This window comes from Hydra vulgaris, chromosome 03, assembly GCF_038396675.1.
Source record: "Hydra vulgaris chromosome 03, alternate assembly HydraT2T_AEP".
Lineage (NCBI taxonomy): Eukaryota > Metazoa > Cnidaria > Hydrozoa > Anthoathecata > Hydridae > Hydra > Hydra vulgaris.
In genome coordinates this window covers 7,015,001-7,040,000 of record NC_088922.1, presented here as the reverse complement: position 1 = coordinate 7,040,000, position 25,000 = coordinate 7,015,001, and the positions used below count along the sequence as shown (strand labels likewise).

Genomic DNA, 25,000 nt, shown 5'->3' with positions numbered 1-25,000 from the left:
CTTCTGTCAATCGTTTCCTTGCTCTATAGCTTTACTCTTTTTTTTCTAGTAACTCCCAACTAATTAGTGGTTGCTTGCAGCCTTATTGGGAGTGAATTAGATATTATAATATTACAATGCGTTTTTGAATTATTTGAAGAATTAGAAAAAGACAAATAAGAAATTTTAGAGGTAGAAAATTGAATCAGGATAATGGTAAGAACAATAAAGAAAAGCAACCTTAGCAGGTACTAACTTTGCAATAAATTGTATGTATGGTTTCCATGAGAGGACAGTAGTGAACGATGATCCAAGAAGACATATAGAGGAGGACTCAGTGAGATGGATTCATTAATATAGGAATATCAACAGTATTGCCATAGCAGTAATTGAGTTTTGTTAACGGTAAAATTTACAAACTACTGCAAGCCCTAATCTTCATCTATTGGGCTGGCATAGATATATTTTTAATACATTGTTTCCAGTTTAGGGTGTTGAATGCTGGATCTTCTTGACTCATTGCATGAGCTTTGCTTGTGTATCTTGTGTTTTTATGACTTTTATCTCAGTGAGACGGTACAGCTCTAAAACTTAATTTTATTCTTCTGAGAGCAGCTCTAAGGTTTTTCGAACTCTGTGGTAGCTCTCAGAGAGACTGATTCCGTCAACAGCTGTAAAATATCAGAGTACTAACATTGCCATGTTGCGCATGTATGGTGTCCATGTTCATAGTTTTGGTGTGCATTGTCAAGGCCTCATTTAGAGTCCTTTGTTACAGCTTAGGGTTTATTAATAGTAATGATACAATTGGATGGACAGTTAGATAGCATACTGAGTACCAGTATGTATACAGTCTGTTCTTGAGTCAAGTTCTTTTACCAACTTAAAAAATAACTAAAGTATTAAAAACACAAAAAACCATTGTCATCGCCAAGTTCTGTAAACCTATCATTCACTAATATTCGTGGTCTTCAAAGTAACTTTTCTTCTGTTGAGTCTTATCTCTTGCAAAATTTATCAGACCTACTTGCGCTTTGTGAGACTAATTTGAGTTCAGTTGTCTCATCTTGGGATCTTAATGTTGATGGTTATCGTTCTTTAATTTATAGACTCCAATGAACACATGCTTAACCTGGGCACTTACATTTGCAAGAATTCACTCATTTATTACATTTACATTTATTACATTTATTACATCAAGAATTCACTCATTCATTACATTTGCAAGAATTCACTTGTCGGGAAACAGGATTTGAATCCACAGACTATTCTTTTATGTGCTTTCAATTAGTACCACCTAACTCTATCACCTTTCTCTTTGTTTTATATTGCACTCCTTCATCTCAAGACTGCATTCTTTTTGATGTTATTTCTGATCAAATTGACCAGAAATAATATCAAAAAGCATTTTCTCTTTCTCCTTCAGCCAATAGTGTTGTTGTTAGTCACTTTAATGTTCATCACACTGAATGGCTTGGTCCTAGTTTCAGTGACTCTGCAGGTGTTAAGACTCACAACTTTTGCCTTTTTTAATCTCTAACACAAATAGTTAACTTTCCAACTTGCTTTCCAGACAATCCGTATCATTTACCTTCACTATTCGACTTATGTTTTGTTTCTGATCCTAGTTAGTGCTAAGTTATTCTACATTCACCCTTAGGTGCTTCTGATCATGGTTTCTGATCTCTCTAAAACTGTTATCTTGTTTTTCTTCATAATCAGAATTTCCTATATAGTACTTCGTACAACTACCTTAAAGCTTACTGGGACTCTTTCCATAATTTTTTTCATGATGGCCTTTGGGTAGAAATCTTTTATCTTCCTTCTGTTAAATGTGCTTTTTATGTAACTTCTTAGATTCAGGTTGGCATGGAATCTTCTTCATCATTTTTCTCTAATTGTGCTGCTGCTATATCCAACATAACCATTACTTCCATATCTATCAGCCAAACAATTCTTCAGAAAACAGATGTCTGTTTACCATTGCAAGAAACCATTTTAAAAAGATTTTGTCTAATGTCAAAGCCCACTATTCTCAGGTTACAAAATCTTGTTTTTCATCTCAAAAATTAGGCTCCAGAGACTTCTGGAGAATCTTTAACAGTGTTTATAATATAGGCAAAATCTGTTATTTCACCTCTCTTGCATGGTTCATATTTTGTCACCTCACCTAACAACAAAGCTGAATTATTTGCTAAGAACTTTTCATCAGTGTCATCTCTTGATTCCACTAATCACATCTAACCTGATATAGCCCAAAAACAGGTTGATCCATTGCTCAACATTGGTATCACTCCAACTTCTGTATCTAAAGTGATTTCTTGCTAAGACTCTTCTACAGCTTGTGGTTCGGACAACATACCTGTTATAGTCTTGCAAAAGTGTTCTCCAGAACTGTCATCAGCATTTTTAAAACTAATTAATAAGTGCTTATCAGAGTCTTGTTTTCCAGTCTGCTGGAAAGCGGCATCTGTTATCCCTATTTTCTAAAATTCTGGAGAGCGATCTGACTTATCTAACTTCCGTCCAATAAATCTTCTTATCAAAAGCAAGGTTTTTGAGTCTTTAATTAACAAACGCTTAATCTCTCATCTTGAATCTAATAGCTTACTTTCTGATCATCAATATGGATTTCGATCTTCTTGTTTTACTGCTAATTTGTTAACGGTAACTGATTGCTTTTATTGTGCATTAGATGTATAGAGGTTAGGGTTATTGCTCTCAACATTTTTAAAGTCTTTGAAAAGTTTGGCATGCTGGTCTTCTCCATAAGCTCTCTTCTTATGGTGTATCAAGTAACATCTTTAAGGTTATGGAATCCTTCCTTACCAATTGTAGCATAAAAGTTGTCCTCAATGGACACCATTCTTCATCATTTCCTGTATTTTTAGGGATTTCTCAAAATTTTATCATCGGCCCTATACCTTTTTCAATTTACATTAATGATTTTCCAGAAATTCTCACATCTAAGGTGGCATGGTTCGCTGATGGTACTACCATTAATTTTTGTCTTGATAACAAACCAATACTCTCTGATTGCTTGGAGGGGTCTTTTGAGCTTGAAAAGAATCTCACTTCTGCTTCATCATGGGGATCTCAGTGGCTGGTGAACTCTAACTAAAAATCTAGATAAAACTCAATTTTTTCAGCTAATTGTTATCGCAATAATCTATATCTTCCTATATTCATGAACAGTAATGTTCTTGATGAGTTATCTACCTTTTGTCTTCTAGAATTAACTCTTCCGATCTTTTTTGGAAACCATAAATCAAATCCATTGCAAAATAAGCATTTGCTAAGGTTGCATCTCATTATCATGCTTGCTACTTTCTTACTCTAGATTCCATTTTTTATCTCTATAAACTTCAAATCCATCTTTGTATGGATTACTGTTGCCATATCTGGGGTGGCTCTTCGATTGATGCTCTTTTTCTTTTAGACAAGGTGCAAAAATACATTTTAAACATAGTTGGACCTGCTCTTTCAGCCAACCTTCAACCATTGTCACATCGTCATAATGTTGCCTCATCTACTAAAGTTCATTCTTGTGTTACTTGTCATTCTCATAAGTAAGTCTCATCTTTTTATAGTGACTGTTCCTACGTTTTACGAAACATCTTTTTTGTCTATTTTTTTTTCAAACATCAGTTCTTTGGAATTTGCTCCCTTCATCTTGTTTTCTGATTAAAATAGTTTGTCATCTTGTAAGTTGTCTGTTAATCATTATCTTACTTTGTAAACTTCATTTTTTCTCTTCTAGTAACTTTATCTTGAGTCGTGGTTACTTGCAGTCTTGTTTGAATTGAAGATGTTTTATTCAGAATTTTCTCCAGAGTTTTCAAAATTTGGAACCACAGATACATTTTCCAGTAGGCAAGAAAACAAGATTCAGTCAAGCACTTATTAAATTGTTTAGAGAGAATTAATGCTAGTCCAAGAAAATACCATTTTAAGACTATGACAGGAATGTTGTCTGGACCACAAGCCATAAAAGAGTTTATTTAAGATTTTACTTTAGCACCAAAAACTGGAGTGATTTGAATGTCTAACTATGGGTTAACCTGTTTAACTGGAATGGCATATGATTTAAGAGCCACATTAGAAGAAAAGTTCTTTGCAAATATTTCTGCTTTTTTCTTGGGAAAGCTAATAAGATCATTCCCATGAGTTAGATATGGAATGTTAGACTTAACTTTGTTAATGGCCATGTTAATGATTTTCCAAAAGTTTCTTGAGCCTAAGATATGAGATTCTGAGATAAGATACGATATTTAGTAAATAATTGAGGGAGTAATCCAGCATAGCATCAGGCTGCACCTTTTTACATTGATTTCTTGCAACAATAAATAAATGAATTCTCAAGAAAGTTGTTCTTTTAAGAAAGATGTAAAAAATGATCATGATTAGATATAGCAACTGCTCAAGAAGATAAAAACCATGAAGTATAATGAAGCTTGAGTTGGAACCAACAAGAAGGAATAAAGCTTCCACACCTACCAGGATCCAGGAAGTTGCGAAGAAGGCTCATTTATCAGTGGGGTGAAAGAAAGTCATCAGTTCAAGGACTGTCACAAAGAAAATCACAATAAGAATCCTATTCAGCTTCAGGCTAGTAGTAAGTAGTGTGATGATAAAGTGAGTCCAAAGAATAAGTAGGAGATAAAATATATATAGAGATCATTGCATAGTCGAAACCACCTAAAGGAGAACAAAAAGAAATTGACAGAGACAAGTCACAAATCAAGGAGTGAATCAATAACAGCAATATTGGCATAAGGATGAAGAAAAAAGGCATTGTGAATTTGACTAGTAACATTTAAAAGAGTGCAGTCTTGAGAAGAGGGAGAATGATAAAGAACAAAGAGAAAGGTGATAGAGTGAAGAGGTGCTAAGCACATAAAGAGGCACATAAAAGAATGGTCAGAGGATTCAAGCCTGTTTTCTCGACAAATAAATGAATTAATGCATAAGTATACATCCGTAATACATGCGTAATACAATCCGTATACATGCGTAAGTATACATATATTTTAGGAAGACATAATATTTTAATATTTATCTATAATATCTAAATAATATAAATACGTACTTATCTAATAAAGAAATATATAAATTTTTGTTGGTGTGGTGGAACAATTTAATGAATAGTGTCGAAAACAATTTTGTTTTTGGCACTATTCATTAAATTTATTTGCAACCCTGTTTTTTTATTTTGTTTTTGATACTATTTATTAAAATAATTGCAACATTATTCCTCATTCTGTTTTTTGGCAATTTAAAATGCAATAATTTGTGACATTATTTTTTATTCTATTTTTCAACCATCAAAATATGCAACAATCGCTCATTGCGACATTTTAAATTTTGTGACATTTTCCCACCACACTAAGATTTCTTTTTTTTAATTAAATTTTTAATAATATTATTTGGATATTATATAGATAAATATTAAAATATTGTCTTGCTAAAATATAATTCTTAAAAAAGTTTTTGCCATAAACAAAATGTTTAACTACAAGCAAATGAAATATTTTAAATATTATTATCAAAGGCCTAATAATATATAACACAAAAATCATTTTACAGGTACCTTAATATTATTTTATTGTTATAAAAAGTCACAAGTCTATAGTCAAAGAATCCATTAAAAAAATTTAACTATGACTTCGAAAAAAACAAAAGAATAAAAATAATTATATTTTTTAAACAAAATAGTTGTATTGATAAAGCTGTCTTATAGGACTTCTAAAAGCCAATTCTGAGTTGACCAAAATAGATAAATATGACCACTAAATGAAAAGATTGGAATTGTCAAAAATCAACCAATGGAAACCAAATATTATATGTGAATTTAAGAATCAACCAATTAAAACTTAACATTTTATATGCATTAAAGAATTCACTAATTAAAACCAAAAATAATATGTGCATTTAAGAATCAACCAATTATGATTAAATATTTTATATGTATTTAAGAATCATCTAATTAAAACTAAATATTATATGTGCATTTAAGAATCAACCAATTAAAACTAAATATTTTATATTCATTTAAGGATCAACCAATTAAAACTAAATATTATATGTGCATTTAAGAATCAACCAATTAAAACTAAATATTTTATATTCATTTAAGGGCTAGTTTTTAAATGACAATGGAATTTAGTTGAAACACACTAACAGAACGCCAAGCCTCATATTGAAGATGACTTGTGTTAAAAATGGGTTATCAGGAATGAGGAAGGGTTGTACCCTCCGGTTTTCTCCTGGTCGCCCTGCAGGCAACTGAAAGTTTTATTTCTTACTTGAGTTGTATGCTGTGATAATCAGTGGTCCTGTGTAATAATTTTTTTTAGTATTTTTTCTCAGGTGAAAAAACTGAAGACAAAAAAAAGTTTGACTAATGAAATACAACTAACTAGAAACATTAAAAGTTAATTGATTAATAATTTATAAAGTAATATTTAATTATAAATATAAATTGTAAATATAATTTATATTTATATATAAAATATAAATTATAAAGTATTAGTTAAGTAACTTTACTTACAAAGAGATATTGGTAAAGAGATTTAAATACTTTTAAGATCGTCATGAAATATTTAAGATTTTAAGATCGTCATGAAATATTTTAACAGAATTAGTCTTCTGTTGGGGGTGATTGCTTTTCTTTATCCATATAATCTGGTCCTTTTTTTATTGTGATATAGCTGATTTAATTCCAAATTTTGGCTTGAGAAGCCAGTGTTCAAATGATTGTTAAGGGTCAAACTTTTCTAAAGTCGAAACATTAAAATATATTCGAAGCTACAAACTCAGTAACTCGTTACAGATATTAGCCCTATCGCTCTCTTATACATTTTTCAATGTCCTGAAGCCACACGCTGCATCTGATGAACTGAGGCTATGACAAAGACAGAAATCAAATATCAAAAAAAGGTTTAAGAACCTTTCAGGATTTAGTACTTAATCGATTTCTTTTTAAGATTTTGTTGGAAATTTTTTTGTGTTTCATGGCCCAGCTAATCATGTTCTTTCAAAAAAATCCAATTATATTACTAACTAGTGCATGTTTTTTTAATGTAATTTTAGAAGAATTGGTCAGCTCTCTACTTCTAAGTATGAAGTAAATCCTCAACACCATCAAACACAGTTGACAAATGAGTACATCGGTTTTGAAGATTGCCCTTGTTTCATTTAACAATGGATACACAAACATTTTGATAAATGAAAAAAATTAAGTTATGTTTATCATCAATTTTGTAGGAAGTTATAAGTTTTTTCCAATGGAATCCAGATTCTGGGTCATTTTGAAATTTTTCCAAATTGACTATCGATTGCCTTAACACAGGCTTTACTTCAAAGACAGTGACGTTATTTTTCTGTGTTAAAAACCTTAAAAAGATAATTTAAAACAATTATAATAAGATAAGTTGAAATAAAGTAATTATATTTATTCAGACAATCTGATTCACAATACTGAGGCAGTCTTCAGTTATGTTTCAAATTAGCTATATTAAGTTAAGCAAGTATAACTTATTTTGGAAAATAATCCTTTTGCTTGGCATACATCTAGAAGATAAATGGCTAATGACCAAAAAGTTGTATCTTTGAGTTTCTTTTTGAAGTAACATGCTTTTGACTTCTGAGCTGCATTACAAATATGCTCAACAGAGAAACTGAGTAAGCAGCAATGTGAGCATCTTTGCCGTTGAATATGTTCTCCAAAACGTTTTACCATCATTCACTAAATTTTGTTTACAGGGATCACACTAAATTTCACTAAATAAAAAAGCAACCTTCATTTAAAACATTTATATAAGTATTATGTGGATAACATAATAACTAATAATAATGCTTTAAATGTAGTGAAAATGTTAATAAAACTTTTAAATGCAGTGAAAATGTTAAAAAAACTTTTAAATCCGATGAGTATATTAATAAAACTTTTAAATGCGATGAAAATAAAACTAAATAAAATAGACAATAAGTGTCATAAAAATAACTTTTTCTAAAAACAACTATTTTTGCAAAGTAAAGAGTGTTATATCTTAAAGTCAAAGACCTTTGATTTTTTACAAAATTAATGTTGAACAATTTCATAATATATCAAGGGGATATTCATCATACATTAGGGGGCTTAAAAAATATAATAACTTCTATAAATATAAATAATGATTAATAAAGGAAAAAGTCGAAACTTGTTAGAAACCACTTAAATTATTAGGTTTGGTTTTTACTTTTTAATTGATAATTAGTTGCTAATTCAAAACAATTAATACAGTTTAATTTATTTAATCTTTTTTTTACTTAGGCTCATGTAATGTGGAAATAATGTCACTAACTGGATACCAGTTAATTGTAGAAAGTACATTCAGAAGCGACTCATATTATGCAATCTTTCAGAGCTATACTAAAAATGGATTGAAGAATCGAAGTCTAATGATATAGTTAAAGTAGGATTAACATCATTCGCTCTTTTAAGGCCAAATCACTGTGTACTTGCTGTCAATCTGTCACCCAACTGTCTGTGTTTGTATACACCATCATAATCCAAATCTAATGGTAAAAGCATTCAACAATGAATTAAAGTTAAAAGAACTGATGGTCTTAGCCGTATGCTCATTAGAAAATAAAAAATGTATGTTTCACTAGTGGAAAACGTGTAAAAAGAAAGAATTGAAAAAAAATTAAACAATCTGGTTGGCGATTCAACAAATGAAATAACTTATAAGCAATGGTTGAAAACTGATAGATACTCCTTAGAAACAATATTTGAACCCTTGAAGAGTTTCTTGAAGAGTTAACAAATAACTTATATGAACTCACGAAACACCATTATGTCAGCAAATCTTAGAAATACTTTTTAAAGCAGTTAAAAGAGAACCTGAAAGCAAATGAATGTATTATACAAATGGATTATGCTGAAATTTGTCATACAGGATAAAGTTCAGGCAAAATATTTTTCTAAAAATCAGGTAACTCTTCATCCATTTGTTGTATATATGAGATCTTTAAATGGAAAACTGACCCTAGAAAGCAAATGTTATTGCGTTATATCAGACAATCTGATTCACAATACTGAGGCAGTCTTCAGTTATGTTTCAAAAATCGTATTTATTCTGAAAGAAGAATATCCACAAATTCAGAAGATTCATTAATTCACTGATGGTGCAGGCAGCCAGCAGGGCTCAATTTAACGGTCTGACATCGGACATTGTCCAGCTAAAACCTCAGATTGTCCAATGAATTTATAAATATAAAAAATAAAGCTTGGCAGGAATGGCATGCGATTGAACGCTATTGCGAACAATTTTTTTGTGTACAACTTGACCATGACTGTTTAGATGTTTTGATGATTTAAGTGTTTCAGAAATGTGCTGAAAAAAGAAACGTTAAGCTAAACAAAAACATTAAGCTAAAGGAAAAAAATTGAAAAAACTAAAGAATAAGCAAAACAATTCTTTACAAAAAAGAAAACAAATTAGCTTTAAAATAAAACTATAAAAACTCAAAGTTAAAATTACTTTTTGTTACACTTTCAATTGCATTTTAAAAAATTACTTTAAAACTTTTAATTTAAAAAATTACTTTCAAAACGCTTAATTAAAGTTATGTAAACGCTTTTACAAATTACAGTGTCCGACAAAAAAAAAGCTTAAATAGACATCAGGGCTTGTGATAAAGAAAATCATCAAGCGTGTTATATTGCGCTCGTAAAATTAGAATATGTTTTCATCGAGCGTGATTATGTGTGCTCGAGATAACGTCGGCGAGTGCGATCATGAAAATTGCTGAAGGCGATGCTCGTAAAAAGCTTTTTATTTTTTATATCTTTTTTAATTTGTTACATAATTCTTTCGTCAAAAAATGTTTGAATTAGTATCACACTCATGAAACTACTTCAACGAAGTAGATTTTTATGCTTCCAAACTTCTTGTATATTGTCAGATCGTGATTTTATTTTTAACTACTTATGTTATAAAAAAATAATATCAAACAAAAACGCAACCTCTTATAGATTTAGTATTGAAGTATAATTTAGTGACTTAGTTTTGCTTCGTTGTTTTGAAATATTTATTTTAAAATGTTACGCTGTAAACTTATTTAACGGTTAATGGTTTTTAATTTCTTGATATTTCTTATTCAAATTAGTTATTTAATTGTTTTCTAAAATTTTTTTTTTAAATTACGTTTTTTTTATCTTAAAAATATAACACAAGAATAATTTGAAAATCTTCTTTTTTAAAAACTGTTCATTATAAGTTAAATAACAGATTTTCCCCTCAACTGTTGTCAACTGTGTTTCCTCTTCAACATTGTCGAAACTGAATGCAACTAATTCATCAGTCATGTCTTTATCACCACTGTCTATTTCATCATCTTCATCAAAAATTTGATTTGTAATCAATGTTGTTGCTGTTGTCATATAGTCAACTGGATTATCATCAACTTGAACCACTTGTCTCTTATTCAAATAAATTTCTTTTGCTCGCTTTTTAATCAGGATTATTTCTTTTTTTGACCAGCTTCCATGGTTTCCTAATATCATAATGCTATCATTTAGAGTGTCGTGATTCATAGATAATTATGCTAGTTATTATGCTGATATTATGCTAGTTACTGTGCTAAACATTCACTCCACGCTTAAGTTTGATCCGGAAATTGCAAAGATAATCGATATAACTTTTAATAAATTAGGAAACTTTGACTTTTTGTACAAGAACTTTTTCTACAAGAACTTTTTGTACTTTTTGTTCTTCCGTCAAACCTATCAATATCAACTAGATCCAAAACCATATAAAAAGGATAACCACATCTTTCAATTCTTGCTAAAACTAACTCTTTTTCTTTCTTTTTTTTTGAGCTTGGCTAGCATCGCACAAAATTGAGAAGAATTGAGCTTCTTTCAGGATATTGGCACCTTTTTCATGCACAGCCATCGCAATTTATTTTACGAATTCACGCCCGCTAGTGCCATTTTCGTTACGTTTGATCATTTCAACACCATTGATCTTGCAGCTCTTTACCTAAACATTTTTCGTAAATGATGTATTATATTTTTCAATTTAAAGTTAAATTTACAATAGATTAGTAAAATTTACAAAGTTGGAAACATACAAACCAACTATTTTTATTTGAACCAACTATTCAATACTTTATCTAATATATTTAAAATAGTCAGCATATCGATACTTACAATAACAGCAAAGTTTTTGTGAGGCATAGTTAGCAGAAGGGCCATTTCATAGGCACAGTTTACAAGTCTTATATGCGCGTCATCCTTTAAAACTTTTAACGAAGACGATATTGACACTTGTATCTAAGAAACAAAAGAATATCACAATTACAAAAATACACTGTTTCCTCAAACTTTTATTTTATGCAGTACTAATCTTAATTGAATCATAGTTTAAAACTTTTTCTATAATATATTTTATAAACATCGATTTCATTTAGTTTTTTAAAGGAAAAAACGTTCGAGCTTTTTTAACTAATTTTAAGTACACGTTTTTTTTAAATAAGAAACCAATCAAACAGTTAGTACTAAAAAGTTTCTTATTTTAAGGATACTTTTTTCCAAATCTAGTACTAAAAGTTTCTTAAAAGTTTCTTTAATTTCAAGTTTTTATTTTTTATTTGTAATCAAATTGAATTCTATTTGATTGCGCGTGCAAATTAAATTCTCATTCAAACTGTTGTTCTTCATTGTAGATAATGTTAACTTCGAGTAATGTTGATGAGATATTTAGGTGAAAAATGAGGAAATTCATCGAACTTATAAATAAGTTTCTCATTGAAAAGTTACTTAGTACTAAAAGTTTCTTAAGATTTTGAGGCTCCTAGAACTAGTTATTATAAACTGGTTTCTTATTAAAAAAAAACGTAAAATCGTTTTTGACTTTTTTTAATGTTACAGTTGAATAAATAATAAAAAGAGTTAACGAACTTTAATTAATGCAATGTGTCATTAGTTATAAATGTGCGTTTCCTGTGCGTCATTAAAAAAATAATTTTGAAAAAAAAGAACGCTGTTGTTTAAAAAAAAGTTTCTTAAGTTTTTTTAGGTTTAATTTTTTTCTTTTGTTGTCAAATTATTTGTGTTTAAAACTTCCCGTCAAATAATACTTGAACAAAAATCTTGGAATTGTAGTGCACCATCAATTCAATTTTTTTCCAATTTCATATTCAGTGTATCCACTTTCATGCCATGTCACAATTTGGCCCTTTTTAAACTCAGTTTCTTATCTTTTTTTGAGTTGTCTGGCGCATTGTTCGACTTGGGTGCTTTGATAGAAAAAGCAACAATTGAAGCAAGAAAAATAATTTAGGATTAGGTTTTCGCTCACGATAAATTTTTTTTTTCACAACTCGCCAAAAATTTGTCCGGAATTCGACATATCAAGCTCTAATTGACAAATAATAAAATGACATAAACATATGGTTGTAGTTTGCCCAAAGATATTTCTAGAATATTAAAGATACACTATTGAAATGAATTATTTCTTCCTGAAATAGTATTAAAAAATATATATATTGTAAAGAATATTTGATTGTCATTCTTTTTTGTTGTAATTTTTTGAGAGTTTCCTAAGCTTTTTTTTTGCCGGACACTGTACTATTATTGATTGATGATTATTGATAAAAAATTTTATTTAAATTATTGAAAGTGAAATTAAATTATTGAAAAGAAAAAAAAAAATTTTTTTACATTGTATTAACATTTTTTCAAATGTTGCAAATAAAAATAGTTTCAAAACGTAGTCTTTTTGAAATCGTACTTTTTAGTCATTTCATGCTTTAATTAAAAAGTAAAGTTAAAAAAACATTGTAAAAATAGAAACAAACAAAAAAAAATTGAGCAAATAAATCATAGGAAGATTCAATTTATTCTTAATTTTAAGTAACTTAAAAAATTAATCTTTTAAAAGATTTTAAGAAAGACAGTAAAAAATAGTTTCAAAGTTTAAATTTATCATAAAAAATACATATCAACTAAAAAAAAATTAAGTATAACATTTTATTTAAATATAATGCGTTCATTTTAAACAATCATTAATTAATTTTTAATTTTATTTAAAGCCTTCGCATAAAATAAAATCTTAACTAAAAAAAAGATCAATGGATAAAAGTTATTCATAACATAATGATTATTTTTATTGCATTTAAATTGTTAAAACATCAAAACAGCTGTTGTCAAAATGTAAAGAAAAAAGTGTCATCAGTTACAGCGTGAAAATTTAAGTCTATCTAAAAAAACATACAATATTAAATTGAAACTATTTTATTAAAAAACAAAAATCTGAGATGAAATACTCTAAATAATAAAGAAAAAAAACAACAACTTCACTAGACTAATGTTAAATAAAATGAATAACATGACAAAGATTTTCATAGCATAACTTGGTTCCGTAAAACCAAAAAGATTATATTTTAAAAATTTGATTAGAAACTGTCCGACCCAAACAAGTTTTGATCAGACATTTTGTCCGGAACTTTTTAAAAAATTATATTGAGCGTTGAGCCAGTATAAAATTAGATAGGTTAATTTTTTAATTAACATCATTCAAAAAATTCTGATTAACTAATTTTAAATAAACCATAATCAGCTTTTGGAATGATGTTTATCAAATTTGCTATAGAATAGTTAGGATTTTAATTTTTTTATCAAATTTTATTTTTTTAGGAATATAATTTTTCTTAATGAATTATAGGAACTAATTTTAAAATCTTTTTTCAAGAAAAAGACTATGGGCTGAAAGCAGATTAGCATTTTTTTGGCACTGTACATAAAAAAATGCTTGTGATGGAATAGGTGGTACAGTGAAAAGAGTAATTAATAACCTGTCCCTTCAAAGGTCGAAGATACTTGTATTAATATTGTTAATATGCGCTAATACCCAATCAGCAATATTGTTGACATCAATATTGCTGATTGGGTATTAGCGCATTATTTAGGTGAATTTTTCCCTGGAAAGGTAGTAAATGTTAAAGGTGACTATATATCTGTCAGCTTTTTACATAAAGCTAGCAATTATTTCGAATATAAAAAAACACCAGATATCCATTGGTATCCATTTAGAGACATTATTGCCACATTACATGAGCCTGAGCTCCAAAACACAAGAGGATTTTACTCCAATCTAATAAAAAAAAGATTAAATAAATTATACTGTATTAATTGTTTTGAATTAGCAACTAATTATCAATTAAAAAGTAAAAACCAAACCTAATAATTTAAGTGGTTTCTAATAAGTTTCGACTTTTTTATTTATTAATCATTATTTATTTTTATTATCGAAGTTATTATATCTTTTTAGCCTCCTAATGTATGATGAATATCCCCTTGATATATTATGAAAGTCTTATTAAAAGTTGTTCAACATTAATTTTGTAAAAAATCAAAGGTCTTTGACTTTAAGATATAACACTCCTTAATTGCGTAAATTATGTTTAAAGTATCACTATTTATAATACTGGGTTTTAAATAGTTATTGCCCCTTTATTTGTGCCCCTACCCAGGTTAAAAACCAGATCAGCATGGGGGCAATCAACCGTATCTTTCACTTTTTTTAAGAAACAATTTATAATCAGTTGCACCCATTGAATATGCTATTAGACAGGTTGGGAGGGGGGGGGGAGCTGGTTTCCAATAATGCCTTCAACCGTTAATAATTGCAAAATAGGGTTATTTTAAAATGCTGCCGTTTTTGTTGTGAATGCATTAAGTAAAAAATGTTTGCGTTTTCAGATAGTTGGATCTTATGGTCTTAATTTCTGTTAAGCTTAGATCAATACAAAGTGTTAGAAAAATTTACGAGCATCTCAAAATGGCTGAAAATGGAACTTTTTTGGCAAATCGATAATACATTTTTAGATATATTTCAGTTCTAAACTGCAACAAGTGGCTTATTTTTTGCCTATTTGTTGCCTATTTGTTGCCTATTTGTTGCCTATTTATTGCAGATAATACTAGCTAATCAGAAAACTGTAAGGACTTGTTGATGAATAAAAAAATACCACTTCAATTTGGGCTTTTTTAGCATTTTTCAATTTTTTTCAAAGTTGAGGAGACTATAATTTTTTTCTAGTATGATACATGTTAACAAAAACCAGTATTTTCAACACAGAACTACCCAGGAAAAACTTCTAGAAAAAATGAGACACTTGTTGAAATATAGAAAAAAGTTCTGAGTCTTTAAAGTAGTCTGTTTTTACAATTCTTAAATCGAGGGAGGCAACTGTGCAGTGTTTATAAAGCTATATTTTCTAAACCGTTGCACTTGGAAGTCTGAAATTTCAAATTTAACCTATCTACATAATCTAGATAATGATATGTAAAAATCAGGAAAATCGGAGATGGTGCCCCATAAAGTTTTCTCAAAGTGGGTTGAAATATAATGATTTGATCATCTAATTTGTTAGCATTTATAGTTTCGTCTACAATAATGCTAAAAACCTTGTTTTATAAAGATCTTTTCTTATATCACTTAAAAATATATCCCAAATGGCTCTAACAAGTTCAACTCGGGCTTTTCTGTTGTTTATGTGTTCTCTACATCTACCCCAATAGCTTTAAGCATTGATACATGGAATTCAAAATCTGTATAAGGTTTACCTTTTACTTAAACTTCATAATGCTTATAAGTAGTGTTTTTAAGTGTTTTATTTTTTTATTTTTCATTAGAGTAGATTGAACTCACTGTTCTTCACTTTAAACAGCAGTTTTTTCTTTTAATAGGTTTTTGTTTCTTTCAATTGCTAGACCGTTTAATAAGTTTGAATGTTTACAATGTTTTCTTAAACTTATAACAGGGAAAGATATAGCTCCAAAAACAAAAAGATACTGTTTCAATTTACTGAGAGAGGGATTATAAGTTGCTTCCATTTTGTTTGTTATAAAGTATTTTTCCCAGCAATACTCACATAACATAGTTGATTCAGTCATCTACTTTTTTCCTGATACTCTTACTTTATGCAGCAGCCGAAACTTTATGCTTACAGAGTCTTTACTTTGCTCGTGATATATGCAGAGCAAAAAAGTTGAAAGCCATTAATGCAAAGAAAAGTTTTATAAAAAGCAAAATATTCTGTTATTATCTCTCAATCTTCAATCAAATTTAATTTAGTTGAATGTTTAAAACATGTTTTTATGTTATTATACTGAGAAATTTATTATACTAAGACCTCTTTTTCTTTTTCTTTCTTTTTTTAAAAAAAAGAAGTTTCTATGTGCATTATTAAGTGCATTCTAATAATGTTTTTTCATGTGCGTTCTAATAATGTTTTTACTAGGTTAATTTTGTTTGACAAAGTTAAAATAAAAAGTTGTTTTACTAATGAAAAACAAAAGAGATTCAGTGTTATTAATGATTAAACTGCCCAATCACATGATTCAAAATGACTATTATGTTTAAAAAATGATGCATTAGCATTTTGAATTGAAAGAAAATGTAATTTTAAAACTCATTTTAAATCGAGGAGAATGCTTTTCAATGGTTTTTTTTAAATAATTCTAAGGAAAAATCTTCATAATTCAAAATGTGGTTTTATTAATAAACACTCTTTTGTAAGTAACAAACTGTCTGGATGTCCTGCTGGACTAATGACAGGCATTTTTATTTCAATCACCTTTTAAGAAAAGTTGTCCCTTGCCACTGGACAATCATGAGGGTACACCCCTGTGATGCACATTAAAGATTTTTATACAAGGATTGTATGAAAATTACATTAAGAATGAATAAGAAAAATGGATTAAATGTACTGATGTAATTTTAAAACTTTTCTGCCTTTATTTTTATCATACTGTATTGCACATACTGCCTGCTCTAAGTCAATCCTTCATTTAAAGTACATACTGTCTGCTCAAAGTCAATCTCTCAGTTAATGTACATACTGCCTGCGCAAAGTCAATCCATCAGTTAATGTACATACAAAATTTTGACCTTCGTCAACTTAGTCAACATTTTTTTTATGAGGAAGAAAGAAGAGTAATAATAAAAAATATTTTTTTAATTTTATTTTTATTTTTTTCACACCATAATAAATCCTTGCTATTCCTTATCAACCCGAGTTCTTAACTGATGTATGTACTTAAACCCTCTGCAGGTGGCTTTTTTAGTATGCTATCAGTGACCCTACATAGCCTCCATATAATGATATACTGTTTATTATTTTTTTAGTGAAAAGCAAAAGATTTCGCATTATATTATCATGGATGTAAATGGAATGTATTTCAAGATAGGTGAACAAAGATTTGCAGATATTGCATCAATAATTGAATTTTACAAGCAACACACAATAGATACAACTATGCTTACTGATCCGGTTATTTGATAAAACTTTTTGCAACACGACATTTTGTTTAACATGTCTATTTTTGTGATGTTTTGATTTTTTAAATGTTTTTTACCTTCCCAAGGCCGAGGGAGACACTATAGTTAAGAAAACTACTTTCTTTTTTTTAAATTTTTATAGTGTTTATAACCCGCTCACAATTCTATAACACCGCAATGCAAATCTTGGCGAACAAGGTTGCTCTGCGGAGAAACAAGTTAAGTGTGGTACTACCAGGGACGTGGTAGAGATAACACTTAAAATCCAAATCTTTTTTTACTTCCTACAAAAATTTTGACATATTTTAGGATAAAAATGGAAATAATTGAATCAAATTTGGGAGCATTTTTTTTACAATAGTTGGTATTTTTATAAGTAAAGGATCATATTTTTTTTAAACATTTTGTTTTTGGCCCTTTATGTAGTATTTAAAGTTATTATATATTTTTTACTGAGGCAATTGAATAGACGAAAAGAAAGAGAGAGAGAGAGGAGATAAAAAAAACTATTTTAAAGCAATTAAAATAATACAAATAGGAGGCTTCTTATTATATTACTTTCTCCCTTGATCAACTGTCTAGGTTTAAAAGAAAGTAGTCTTCCACTACATTGTTTCATGTTTACTTTTTAAACCTTTTTCTCTGAAAGAAAGTATTCTTCCACTGTATCACCGTAACATATTATGTTTAATTTTGCTTTAAAATTTTGTATGTTTCTGTTTGTATGTTTCAAGTATGTTTCTGTTGTAATTTCATGTTTATTGTGTACAGTAATAAATGATTATTATAAAATGTATAAATAATTAATTATAATTAATAACAATAAATAATTATAAAATGTTTCTGTTGTAATAGCATGTAGTTTTACAACATTTGTAAACAAAAAATATTACACTTTTCTTCTTTGAACAGGTTGTAAAGATTGGCGAGACTGCAAAGAACCAACCGTTAAAAATGCAACTTGTTAAAGTCAGGGCAAAATTTAATTTTCCTGGAAATGTAGGTTATTTTTTTAAGCTATATTTTTTATTGGTTACTTTTAATAAATACCTGACATTTAGACTTTACTGGTTTATTCAAAGATCCATCCAAGAAGAAAATCAACCATTAGTTGTTTTGTCTAACAAATTGACAAATGATTGTTTACCCTCTTTGGTTAGCCTTTGTGTAAATTAGAGAGATACTGATGTCTGGGACTAATTATTAGTCCTGTTTAGTGATTTCGCCGGTTATCCGGTTATTCGGTTAACCGGATTTTCTTCGAATATCAAGTATCTATTTTCGAATAATAAAAACCGACTTAAAATTTTTATAGAAAGTAACAACTTACTTATGACTTAAGTCGGTTTTTATTATTCGAAAATAGATATTTGATATTCGAAGTAAATCCGGTTAACCGAATAACCGGATAACCGGCGAAATCACTAGTCCTGTTATGTTTAATTATATCTATAGTTACTTAAAGTTTTTATTTATTTTATATGTAGATATTTATGTTAAACCTGATGTAAACATGTTGGACTTGCTTCTCATAATTAATTTTTACTTGGTTCTTTACTGCTTTTCATTTTTGTTGGGAAAATGCTGTTGTTAGCCCTTCCTTGAGGGAACAACATAGTTTTAAAACATTAAATAGTGTTTATAATAGTAATAATTGTATTCAAGAATGTATTCATATTATATTACCAATGGGTAATTTAAACATATATGCATACATACAATTGTAAATTAAAAGAATCTGTCACATAATCTATATGATATATAGGTTGTGTTAAAGCTTTTATTATATTATATTTTTATTTTCTATTTTTAATTGTTGGCTTTTTTATAATTTATGCTGCTACATGAGACAAAAAAAAAAGAAATTATTTAACATCATCTAGAAAACAAGTTATTGATAATTAGTCATCAAGCCGTTGACATGATCATGGTTACTTAAATTCCAGAATAATGGAATCTATATTTTGCTTATATCATTACATATAATTTGCTTAATGGGAAAGTGTAGAAAGGTTTTTAAAGAAATTAAAAAAATTGAATTGAAGTAGTAGTGAAGCTTTTTAAAAACTTTTAATTATACTTTTTTCTCCAAAACAGTGAAGTTTGTGAGTATGCTTGATATTTGAAGTTTTGATTATTTTTTTCGAAGGAATGGCATCAAGTACACATATAGAATATGTCTGCATCAAAGGAGGGGCATCGAGTACACATATAGAATATGTCTGCATCAAAATACAAAGTTAATGATTACTACAGTAAAACTACAGTTATTACAGTTAATCACATTGCACACTTATTGGTATATTTGTTTGTAGTAGAGAAAACAAGAACTAAATGATACAATATTTCTCTTTGTGTCCTGAGAGTGCTTTTTAAAGACAAAAAATAACAAAAACTTACATTTTTATTTGTGTTTATTAGGGGAAAAAACACATACTGTAACTTTTTAGTCCCTGTGTATTAACCAAACTAATAAATTAATTTTTATATTTCAAGCCTCAGAGGTAATTTACTGCTGTAGGTTGGTAGCCCTCCTTGAGTTGGTGAAACAACCATTGAAATCATGACAGTTTTAGTAAAAGATTTTACATCTAAATTTGAACTATTTAAAGATGGTCAAAATAAAAAATTCAAAGAATTAGAAGATAAAGTTATTAAAAATTGAAAATGTAGCATTAAAAGGAAAAGAATCGGATCTTGAGACAGCTAAACCATCACTTGAAAAATCAACATCAACTTTAGTAAATTCTTGGAGTAAGTTGCTACAAATAAAACCAAAATCAAATATGCCTGATTTGAATGTTAACAAATCTTTTAATGAAGAATTAAGTGAAATGAAAAATCAAGAAAAAAATGTGACAGAGTTGTCTAAAAAAGAAAATGTTTTAGTAAATAACAGAAAATCAAGAAAACGTTAATAAAATATTCCACAAAATTGGAACTGAAAAATCGAAAATTGTTAAATTTCATAAATTTAGATCAAAAAATGAGAAAACAGCACCAGTGCTGGTGGAATTGAAAACTCCTGATGATTGAATTGAAGTGATGCGATCAGCCATAAATTATAAAATAAACGAACAGTTCAAAAATGTAATTATTAATCTTGGATTAACCACAACACAACTTGATCTTGTCAAAAACTTCTAGTTCAAAGAAATAAATTGAACGGTCAATTAAAAAAAGGTGATATTGATTACGAATATGGGATTCGAGGCAATAAAATCCTTAGAGTTTCAATTAAGCATATACAGTAATCAATTCAAGCACAGTGATTACCAGACATAAACATAATGCTTTGTCAATCAGAGATGGCATCGAAATAGTTACAGAACCTTTATATGCTTTTGGTAGCTTTAACAGTAAAAAATATGGTAACTATATAAAAGATAAACAATACATTACTAGCCAGAGCACTCCTTCAGAGCACTACTTGCAACATACAAACAAGACATTTTTACTTCTGAAGTTAATACTGATCAACTCAACTCTACAAATATTGAACAATTACGGTACGCTTGCAAATTCGTAAAGAAAAATTGTTATTTGGATGTATTTATAGACCCCCTAGATCATCTGATGAAACCACTGGTTATAATACTATCTAATAAGTTTTTAAATTGTTTAGACATTACTTTTTCAAACAAATAGTTCTAGAACCAACTTTTTAAAAAAATCTACAAATGAAATGACAAATATTCTAGATTTAATAATTGTTAATGATGACAACAGAGTTTCAGACATAATTCATTTACCACCACTTGGAATGAACACACTCACCATCTGTTAAGTTTTAACTTCAGATTAGCAAACAAAAATATTTCAAATCCCATTCTAAGCAATAGCCAGTTAAATTATATGAGAGGTGACTATTTGAAAATTAATCAATACATGCTAAGTATTGATTGGAACAAATCTTTTGCAGTAAAACGTATCAATGATTGCTATAAAATCTTTTTGAGTCACTATCATTTGGCTTGTAAGTCATTTATGCCAAAAGTTTATAGACAAAAAAATCCCTGGTTAATCTGTGAGTTGAAGCAAGATATAAAAAGCAAAAAACAATATGTATTTATGAATCAAGAAGCTTAACTTATATTATAATGATTTGAAGAGTGAATATGACGATATGAAAAAGCTGGTTAAAAAAAAATCAAATATGAAATTAAAAGTTATAAAAAGTCAATTGCAGATAAAACTAAAAGTTATCAAAAAGTATTTTATAAATATATAAATAGCAAATCAACAATTCACATTAAAGCAGTTAAAAGTAAAGATAGTACATTTGCCATTGGTAAAACACAAATAGCCTGCACCTTGAATGATTATTTTAGATCTGTTTATACCAAACTATGTTAGAAGAAATATGCGTTTCTGAAGAACTGGTAAAAAAGTATATACTAAAAATAGACACTAGAAAATCTATGGGTCCTGACTGTTTTCATCCATCATATTGAAGCACTCTGCAAATGGTATGAGTTTACCATTATGTTTTTTATAAGAAGTGAAATGAAAATCACTTGTCGTATTATATACTGACTTCACAAAAGCATTTGACCCTGTTCTACATAAATATTTGTTATTAAAATTACCATTCTACGGCATTAAATCCAATTAATTAAATTGGATCATTTTTGTCTAAGAGACAAAAATGACCAATTTGGTTTAATGAGACAAGAGTAGTTCTTGGCGATACCTCTTCTTCCTAGTGAAATGTTGTAAGTGGAGTACTCCAAGGATTGGTATTAGGTCCATTATTGTTTTTGGTTTATATAAATGATGAACAAATAACTAACACTATAAAATTGAATGCAGATGATAACAAGCTTATTGCACCAGTTAATTTATTAATAGATTGTGATTTATGCAAAACAGTATTCATAAGTTTGTGGAATGGACATACAAATGAAACATGGATTTCAATATTGATAAATGTAAAATAATGCACTTAGGTAAACACAATCAAAACTTCGATTATTATTACATGACTTATAATGAGACTAGGAATTTAATTATTAACTACAAACACCAAAAGAGATTTAGGAGTTTTGATATCATTTAAAATTGACTAGCAGATCAAAGCAGCAGCTTCAAGAGCAAATAGTAAATTAGGTATTATTGCTAAAGCTTTCTGTTATTTTTTAATTAACATTTAAACTTGTGACACTTTCAAAAAGCTTTATTGCGTATACGTAAGGATCAAAATTCAAGCAACTAAAGGTACGTAATTGTATTTATATGGATGAAAAATTTCTGAAAGTTCTAAATTTTTTTGTTATTGTATCAGAAATCAGTGTGGTATGATATATAAGGAGGCTTGCTAACTAAGTCCAAAAAATATAACATTTTAGCTCGTAAAGTCCCTTAAAAACTACATGATTTCCCCCTTAAATACTACATTACATTAGGTAAAATATGCCTCCATGAGTTCACTTAGAATAACCAGGAATGGAGAGAATGTTTATACTGATCTTTTTTAACCAAGAAACGGGAAAATGGTTATAACTGGTACCTTTTTGTTAATTTTGTGCTCATAATCTATAATCAAATATATATATTCTCTATTTTTATTGTTTAAATAAAATAATAGTATGGGAAAACCGCAATTTAATTTTAAGATTTCTGCTTGTAGAAAAAGAAGTAAAGACAAAGCCAGAAACTTGAGCTGAAGCAACATAAGAGCTAAAGAAAATCGGCATCGATTATATTGGCAGTAGATTGGTGCACAGAAAATAAAAAACAAAGACAGGCAGCATTAAAAACAGGAAAGTTTCCTTTTATTAAAGATCGTGGTACAATAGACAGAAGATTAGATAGCAAAGTTAAGAATGTAAAAAAGGGACATTTGTGAGTGTTACATCCAAATGATGAAAAGGAAATAGTTTGTTTTATCAAAAACAAAAACAGAGACCACCAGGGACTCTCTAAAAAAGAAGTTTCTGAAATTATTTTGGATATGCTGAAAATCAGAGATCATTTGAACAAAAGTGGAAAAGGTGGAAGATAGTTTATAAAACTATCTTTCACCTTTTCCATTTTTGATCACCAAGTGCAAAAACAACCTTACAAAATGGAAGGTAAGTTTTTTCTTTAAACTAATTTATCAACATCCCAACAGGTACAAGTGTACAGTAGATAATAAATAGATGTAAAATACTGAACCTTATTATCCAGATTATTTAGGCTCAGGAAATCGTTCTGGAGAAGGCACGCTGAACATGATTATATTGTCATTAAGAGGCAAGGCCAAGTGAACAGAGCCTTAAATTGTACTAGGAAGATGGTTACAGATCATCTAGGTATCGGGTGGACACAGAAAAATCTGGTCAACTTTAAATTGTGGTTTTTCTCGAAACCACAAAAGCTTTTTTATTTCTTTAATTTTTTTAATTAAATGTTGATTCCTTTTATTTAATTGTGTTGATAAACATTTGTTTACAAATCAATGATTAGCCAAATGTTTTGAAAACAAATTGAGGTGCGTAAAAACGTTGTGAATTTTTTTTGCAAAAATCCATCGACTTCATATCGCTTGATTGCTAAATGTACAAATTTCCCAAAATCTACAGTCATTGATATTATAAATAAGTTTAAGACTACTCAAAGCTTTGAAAGAAGAACCTGGAAGTGGAAAAAAGAAAACTTTTCATAAATTCAAAAAGGTAAAGTTGATTCTTAGTTTAATTGCAATAAATCCAAACTAGTCACAGCGAGATCAAGAAAATTTAAGACTTCATGTTCTTATATCAAAAAAGTACTTGAAAATGAAAAGAATTAAAGCATTTCATAAGAAAAATATGCCTAAGAGAAGCTTAAATAGTGAGCTAAAAGGAATTCTACGTGCAAAGAAGTTGGTTTAAGTAATGGCGGATAAATGTATGTGCATAATATAAGACAACAAAACATATTGAAATGCGGATTTTTCACATCTTCCTGGTTAACAATTTTACTATAAAAACTTGTTAATGATCTATTTAAATATATACGATAAAAAAATTTGCATCCAAGTTTCTTGTTTGGCAAGCAATTTGTAGCTGTGGTATGCTGCCCTCTTGTTTTATTACTAAAAAGACCTTGACTGCTCTACATCAAAGAATGCCTCCAAAAAAGACTTTCGCCATTTATGAAAAAACACAAATACCGATGTCTCTTTTAGCCAGATCTTGCTGCTTCTCACTATTCTAAAAAAGTTCTACAATGGTGCAAAGATAATAATGTGAAAATTGTTCCTAAAGATGCGAATCCTCCTGAACTAAAGATGCGAATCCTCCTGAACTAAAGATGCGAATCCTCCTGAACTAAAGATGCGAATCCTCCAAATCGTCATGAGGAGCAATAGTTTGAAGATTTTTGATAAATAGTTAAAGGAGTTCTTTGTAAGATATGAGTAAAAAAAAAAAAAAGAAGAAGACTTCCAAAAAGTGGATTGATGCTACCAATAAGGTGAAAAAAAAAAATCTGCAAAATAATGGCGTCAACCCGTTATAAAATTTGATTTTTTGGCAAACATCCCATCAAACCCCTTAAAATTTAGTTGAAACCCTAACTAATGTAAACACATTTAATATTTAAAAAAGTTGAAATAAAAAGCATTTATGATTTTAGAGAAATCTCAAGTTAGAGTTGACCGGATTTTTCCATGTCCACCTGATACACATTTTTTATCACATAATGTTTTTTAGTTTAGC

The 25,000-nt window shown here is 28.8% G+C and overlaps 1 protein-coding gene across 1 annotated transcript in view; it reads left to right on the top strand.

The window, feature by feature from the left end:
* The window catches only part of LOC100205773 (adapter molecule crk), a 40,349-nt gene that overhangs the window by 2,197 nt on the left and 13,152 nt on the right, over positions 1–25,000 (top strand). Inside the window, exons 3-4 of the mRNA XM_065792202.1 lie at positions 17,163–17,307; positions 18,228–18,314. Of these exons, the coding sequence (XP_065648274.1) occupies positions 17,163–17,307; positions 18,228–18,314 (232 nt within the window). The remainder of the gene's footprint in view (positions 1–17,162; positions 17,308–18,227; positions 18,315–25,000) is intronic.